This window comes from Triticum urartu, unplaced genomic scaffold (assembly GCF_003073215.2).
Source record: "Triticum urartu cultivar G1812 unplaced genomic scaffold, Tu2.1 TuUngrouped_contig_5856, whole genome shotgun sequence".
Taxonomy (NCBI): Eukaryota; Viridiplantae; Streptophyta; class Magnoliopsida; order Poales; family Poaceae; genus Triticum; species Triticum urartu.
This window is the reverse complement of record NW_024116565.1, coordinates 1-7,503: the sequence shown is the minus strand read 5'-3', so window position 1 is coordinate 7,503 and position 7,503 is coordinate 1. Positions and strand designations below refer to the sequence as shown.

Sequence of the window (7,503 nt, the reverse complement as noted above, 5' to 3'; positions counted from 1 at the left end):
AACACCGGTATGACGGACACTAGGGCGGCAAGAGTGGAACAAAACACCAGGCATAAGGCCGAGCCTTCCACCCTTTACCAAGTATATAGATGCATTAATTAAATAAGAGATATTATGATATCCCAACATATCCATGTTCCAACATGGAACCAGCTTCAACTTCACCTGCAACTAACAATGCTTTAAGAGGGGCTGAGCAAAAGTGGTAACATAGCCAAACAACGGTTTGCTAGGAAATGTGGGTTAGGGGCTTGACATGGCAATATGGGAGGCATGATAAAGCAAGTGGTAGGTATCGCGGCATAGCAAAAGAGCGAACAACTAGCAAGCAAAGATAGAAGTGATTTCGAGGGTATGGGCATCTTACCTGAAACCCCGCAAGGAAGAAGAACGAGTCCATGAAGAAGACAAACGGACGTAGTCGAACGAATCATCACAAACGCGATGTTATTCGGAACTAACCTGAAGAAGCAACACCGAAAAGAAGCAAACAACAAAGTAAACAACCATCACATAATCATGGCATGATGCACAACCAAGTATGATGCATGTCCGGTTTAATGAGGCATGGCATGGCAAAATGCACAAACAATCCTACAAATTAAGTGGAGCTCAATACGCAACTCCGTTGCATATTGACGAAACACCACATTCAAGTTATTTAGTTCGATCTCGTTTATGTACCCAACAATATTAAATGTTGATTAACATGGCAAGGGGTGAAGCATAATAAAACTACCTATCTAGCCAAGTTTAAATGAGGCCGGAACAAAACAAGCAACAATTCCGGAAAAACCCCATATGCAATATTTGAATTTGGTACTGTTCTGCCCTAAAGCATATTTTAGAGTTGTTAAACATGCAAAGTAATACCACCATGTTAAACTATGCATTTTTCTACTCCATTTACATATAAAGTTTGTTAAGTTTGGAGCTATGGTTATTTAGTTATGAAATAAAGCATTTAAGCATGGCATATGAGAAAAATTAATCAAACAACATTTTAAGCATGTTAAACATGGATGAAAGTTGGAAATTATTAATCTACACAAAATTCTAAGCATTTCACATATATAGATCACTTTAAACCGATGCACGGTTATGGAGTTATTATATGCATGAACATGAGGGACCTAGATGTAAATATGCAATGCACTGGTTAAATAGGAAATTCGCTTAAAGAAAAAAAAACAGAAGCGGGCCGAATCTGGGACAAGCCCAACAGCGCGCAGAAGGCTGGAGGGGCCTGCTCACATCGCTTCAGGGAGTTGGGCCTTGGCGTTGCAGTCAACGAAGGGGCGAGCGGGAAGCAGAGGAGGAACGACACGGCGGCGACCGACGGATTCTGGCGAGGGGACGGCGGCAGGCAGCGGGGATGGGTCCGACTGACAACGGGAATGGGTGGATCCGGCCCCTGGGCACCAGATCTGACCGGATGTGGGCAAGGACGGCGAGGGCGGCACAGATCTGGGCGAAGAAACGGCAGAGGTCGCGAGCTCCAGCGAACTCCATGCGGCGGTGCGACGAAACTCCGAGGCCCTACGCGACACGGGGGAGAGAGAGAGCTTTGTGAGAGGAAGAAGGAGGGGCAGGGGAAAGAGAGAGGTGTGGCGCCCGGAATACTCAACTCCGGCGAGGAGGTCAGGCGGCTGTACTGAATTGCTATCAACTATCTTAGTGTTATGGGCAATGTTATGCTATCAATTTGGAAATGTTAAGGTTTGATGATGATTTGATGAGTAGTGTTATTGGCAATGTTAAGGTTTGATGATGAGATTTGATGATAAGGTTTAGGGTGTTCTCAACGTCGACGGAGCCTAAATGCCTAACCACTTTGGTTTAGGGGGTTCTCGACGTCGCTGGAGCCTAAATACCTAACCACTTTGGTTTAGGGGGTTCTCGACGCCGACGGAGCCTAAATGCCTAACCACATTGGTTTAGGGGGTTCTCGACGTCGACGGAGCCTAAATGCCTAACAACTTTGGTTTAGGGGGTTCTCGACGTCGGCGGAGCCTAAATGCCTAACCACTTTGGTTTAGGGTGTTCTCGACGTCGACAGAGCCTAAATGCCTAACCACTTTGGTTTAGGGGGTTCTCGACGTCGACGGAGCCTAAATGCCTAACCACTTTGGTTTAGGGGGTTCTCGACGTCGACGGAGCCTAAATGCCTAACCACTTTGTTTTAGGGGGTTCTTGACATCGACGAGCCTAAATGACTAACCACTTTGATTTAGGGGGTTCTCGGCGTTGATAGAGCTTAAATGCCTAACCACTTTGGTTTAGGGGGTTCTCGACGTCGATGGAGCCTAAATGCCTAACCACTTTGGGTTAGGGGGTTCTCGACGTCGACGAAGCCTAAATGCCTAACCACTTTGGTTTAGGGGGTTCTCGACGTCGACGGGGCCTAAATGCCTAACCACTTTGGTTTAGGGGGTTCTCGACGTCGACGGAGCCTAAATGCCTAACCACTTTGGTTTAGGGGGTTCTCGACGTCGACGGAGCCTAAATGCCTAACCACTTTGGTTTAGGGGGTTCTCGGCGTCGACGGAGCCTAAATACCTAACCACTTTGGTTTAGGGGGTTCTCGACGTCGACGGAGCCTAAATGCCTAACCACTTTGGTTTAGGGGGTTCTCGACGTCGACGGAGCCTAAATGCCTAACCACTTTCGTTTAGGGGGTTCTCGACGTCGACGGAGCCTAAATGCCCAACCACTTTCGTTTAGGGGGTTGTCGGCGTCAACGGAGTCTAAATGCCTAACCACTTTGGTTTAGGGGGTTCTCGATGTCGACGGAGCCTAAATGCCTAACCACTTTGGTTTAGGGGGTTCTCGACGTCGACGGAGCCTAAATGCCTAACCACTTTGGTTTAGGGGGTTTTCGACGTTGACTGAGCCTAAATGCCTAACCACTTTGGTTTAGGGGGGTCTCAACGTCGACGGAGCCTAAATGACTAACCACTTTGGTTTAGGGGGTTCTCGATGTCGACGGAGCCTAAATGACTAACCACTTTGATTTAGGGGGTTCTCGGCGTTGATAGAGCTTAAATGACTAACCACTTTGGTTTAGGGGGTTCTCGACGTCGACGGACCCTAAATGAGTAGAGTAATCACTATGAGGCAGCCTCACTATGACAAGCAATAACACCATATTGATTAACATAGTGGTTCAATATTAACCAACTAAGACAAGCAACTCAAATCATAAAAGAGTTCAACATCTTGGTTCAACAAGACAAGCAACTAAAATCATAAAAGAGTTCAATATCTTGGTTCAAGCAACTAAGAGTTAACATACTGGTTCACAACAAACTGGTTCACAACAACACCATATTGATTAACATAGTGGTTCACAGCAACTAAGAGTTAACATAGTGGTTCTCAGCAACAACATAGTGGTTCACAACAACACGATAGTGGTTCACAACAACTTAAAGCAGCAACATAGTGGTTCACGACAACTACACATCCATAGTACATAACTTAGTTCACAATAACACCATACTCCACAAAAGGTCGGCAAAGCAAGCATTCTTCTTCTTCATGTTGACCTGAATCTTGCTCTTGCTCTCCTCTACATCTTCATTCTGACAAGATGTCCATGATCCCCTTCAATTTCTGCTTGTTCTTCTCCTCTGACTTCAACAGTTCAGCAATCTGAATCTTTAGCTGATCCCTCCTTGCTGTGAGCTTGTCATGCCCCTTCTTGAGATCACCCATGTGAAGGAGCAGCTGGGTGTTCTCCTGGGTGAGCTTTTCCTCAGATTGTTTTGAGTTCATCAACCTGGAATTGCAGGTTTCTGGTGGATGTACTAAGCACTTCCTTCTCATTTAGATGATTGAATTTCAGGTTCCTGATGCAAGTGCCTTGAGATTGTGTCAGGTTCATCGGTACTTTATACTTCTCCTGCAGCTTGAAGATCTCTGCATCTTTCTTCCCCATCTCTGTCTTCATGTCAGATACAACTGAATCAGAAACATGCACATTCTGCATCTTAGCCTGCAAATAGCTGAAATCTACCATCCTATCCTCTTGAGCATTGAACAGTTGGTGCACATCTTCAACCAATTTGTCATAGTTGGCCTCCAGAGTATTTTTTTCTTCAGTCAAATGGTGAATAGTGAGTGAACTCTCCAGGTTATCCTTCCTCCTATCACTCTTGCTGTCATGATACATTTTCCATAGCTTCAACAAGGCATTCTACAATGTAGGAGGCCACTCTGGGTCAACCCAGAGAACAATACCACAGTTGTCATCTTCCTGCAATATAAACAACCATAGCATGTGCAAAATCAATCTCCTAGGCAAATTATTTAAGCAATAAACTGGCTTTAAACAATGAACTTTGAGCATCTAACTTTAAATAATAACTAAACTTTGAGCACCTAACTTCAAATTATAACTGAACTTTGAGCATCTAACTTTAAATTATAACTGAACTTTGAGCATCTAACTTTACATTATAACTGAACTTTGAGCATCTAACTTTAAATTGTAACTGAACTTTGAGCATCTAACTTTAAACAATGAAATACAAATCAAATCAACTTTAAGCATCTGCCACTGAATTAAAAAATGAACTTTAAGCATCTTTGAGAAACAACTTTAATAATATAGCCAACTAAAGAATGAACCTCTGACACTAAAATTTTAAGCTTCTGACATTGAATCTCTCTGACCTTAAACAATCAAATAGTTTGCAAAGTGAGTACTCTTGTGAGCTAAACAATGATTATCTGCACTGCACTGCAAACTAAGTTGTTGACCAATTATAAAATTATAGGCCAAATTAAATATACATGGAAAGCATCAACACATTTTCTAATCCACTGATTAGCATCAGTTGTACTAAATGGCTACAAAATGACCATCACGGCTACCCAATTAAATAAGAGTACTCATTAAACAATGTGCATCAGCACATGGGTAGATTAGAAAACATGAATTCTATGCACTCGACTGAACAATTCTATGCACATGGCTAGATTAAGCAATACAATTAACACAGAGTTTCGACAGAATCTTACACTCTTAGGACAAACTAAGAACCTCTTGTCCGTGTTAAATGCTTCAAATGCTACACGCCTCTCAGCCGCCACACCATGCTGATGGCAAAGAACTATGGGTGCTGTCTCAATGCCACTGTAGTCTTGGTCTTCAATGCTAGCAGGGATCTACAGGACCAAAAGGAAAAGAAAATCCCCGAATCAAATCAAATCCCCACAAATCAGATAACCCAACCCTAACCCTAGCTCTACAACTCACCCGGTAATGCAGCGGCGGGCAGCGGCGAATCGGAGAGAGGAGGGAGAGCGAGAGTGAGAGTGAGGTCGAGCGAGAGTGAGAGTGAGGTCGAGCGAGAGTGAGGCCGACCCACGACCGAGCCGACCGAGCCCATGTAGACCGACTGCACCGGCCTCGTCCTAGTCAGCGCACCAGGCACGCGCCGACTGGCCACCGTGTCACCTGACAGATGGGCCCCGTCTGTCAGATACATGGTCAATACTCACTTATACGGCTGTCAGTCCAGTTTGTAACAGTTAGGCCGAATAGTGGTACTGAACTGCGACATACACGAATAGTGGTACTGACTCGTGAGTAGGCGCGCAAGTGTGGTACCAACATGCAATTAACTCAAAGCACGAGGATGGATACTAGAGAAGCAACAGCCACAAACAATCTCTATACTATACTAATCCAAGCAAGAATTCTCTGTTATTTCTAAGAAAGATATTTTCTAACTGTAATACATTCACAAAATGAAACAAATGCTTATGGAAAGCTATGCAACACCAGACGGAGCCTAACCGTCACCCTGTTTTCTGCTATTCGTGTGTGGTTCTAACTAAAGAAAGCCGGTCAGGTAAATCCACATTGTTCCAGGTTAGAAGAACCCACGAAGTCTTGACCTTTGACACCCAACCCAACCAACACAAGTGCTGCAGCAGGGTTCAGAACATTCTGTAAAACCCTGGCTGGATCTTTCAAGCATTGCAGTTCTTTAAAGAATATACTGCATGCCAGTATGCCACTACACAACATCAACTGGCACGGAGCTGGAACTTCTTTGGCGATCACCACCGAGTTCTGACGCCGGCACAGAGCTGGAACTTCGATGGCGATCACTGAGCTCCGGTGCGGGGACAGCAGGGACGACAGCGGGTTCAGGTTGCCGCGCGCCTTCCGCGCTTTGTATGCCATCCAAGGCTCGTCTCGCGTAGACCGTAAACCCGACCCCTATAAGAACTGCAACGATGGCAGAGATGACGTTGTACACTATCTCCACCGTTGTCATCCGACGCTGGTCGTACTTCAGGTCCGCCAGTGCGAGGATCAGCCGGCCACTGCACAAAAACAGGACAAGGTAGCAAGATGATCTTGGTTAAGATTGGGTATTTGATAGGCCATCTGCTCAGTACTACGGAGTACTGAACAACTGAATGTTATTCTGGACTCTGAATCATACCTGTAGATGTTGACCAGCGCGTCAGGTACCATTCCGACAACCGAGCCACAAATGTAAGGGGTGAAGTTGATCTGGGTGATGGTTGCGACATAGTTGAACATCACATACGGGAACGGCGAGAGCCGTAACAGCGCAACCACCCGGAACTGCTGGAACCAGCCCCCTCTGCCGGCCAGTTTGATCAGGGCTATCTGCTGAGGCCATTTCTTCTCCAACCATCCCTGTAATAGGTTCAGACTTCAGATGCAGAGTAGAACTCAGGGCACACCATCATCTATTTATATAGGCAGCCCATGATTGAGGAAATGGAGATGATGAACATTACATGAATATGATGGAGGAACAGGGAGCCGATCCAGTACGGTATGGACATGCCTATGCCGGTGCCAACCAGGATGATCAAGAGGCCCAGGCCGTAGCCGAATATTATCCCTGTCAGCCACATGGACGGGAAAGAGGGCAGGAACACGGTAGGGAAGACGGACATGGAAATGACCAGCACGATAGCCAGCACAGGGCGCCCGAAAGATGTCGCCTCCCATCGCATGATCGGCAAGAGCACCTACAGTGCAACATCATGCCGTAAAGGCAGATTAAATACTCCAACATGCAGATAAAAAGATTAGCGAAATTGGAGTGTAGAGCATGAGCACTTCAGCAGAGTCCAGAATCCTGATGGCATCATCAGTGTAGAAAACAGAAATGGCATGTGCTTGTGTACTGTATGTCTGTATCTGGGGATTGTTTGGGTGAATGAAGATGAACTAGAGAATCCATTGAGTTAACAACATGGGTTCCCCAGGAGACACAAATCACGTGTCAAAGAGAAAATCAGATGTGTAGAGTAGTACGTATACTAGTAGAGTAGTAGAATGCGAGGAAGGGAGGGTGGAAGAACCTTGTCTGATAAGAGGGGGAGCCCCCATTTGTAGAAGGCATAGCCGACCGCCACCACTAGCAGGCCTCCGAGCAGCAGCCTCGTCCACGGGATCCCCGACCACCACCGCCGCCCCGGCCTCCGGCACGGTTGGCGGGGGCG

The 7,503-nt window shown here is 45.9% G+C and overlaps 1 protein-coding gene across 1 annotated transcript; it reads right to left on the bottom strand.

Annotated features, from left to right (window-relative positions):
- Positions 1–5,711: 5,711 nt before the first annotated feature.
- Positions 5,712–7,494, bottom strand: LOC125529797 (TVP38/TMEM64 family membrane protein slr0305-like; the record flags this gene model as incomplete). The annotated part of the gene is made up of 4 exons (XM_048694212.1): positions 5,712–6,342; positions 6,465–6,685; positions 6,790–7,026; positions 7,363–7,494. Coding segments are annotated over 4 exons (903 nt in total), but the record flags the coding sequence as incomplete, so codon positions are not given.
- Positions 7,495–7,503: the final 9 nt, after the last annotated feature.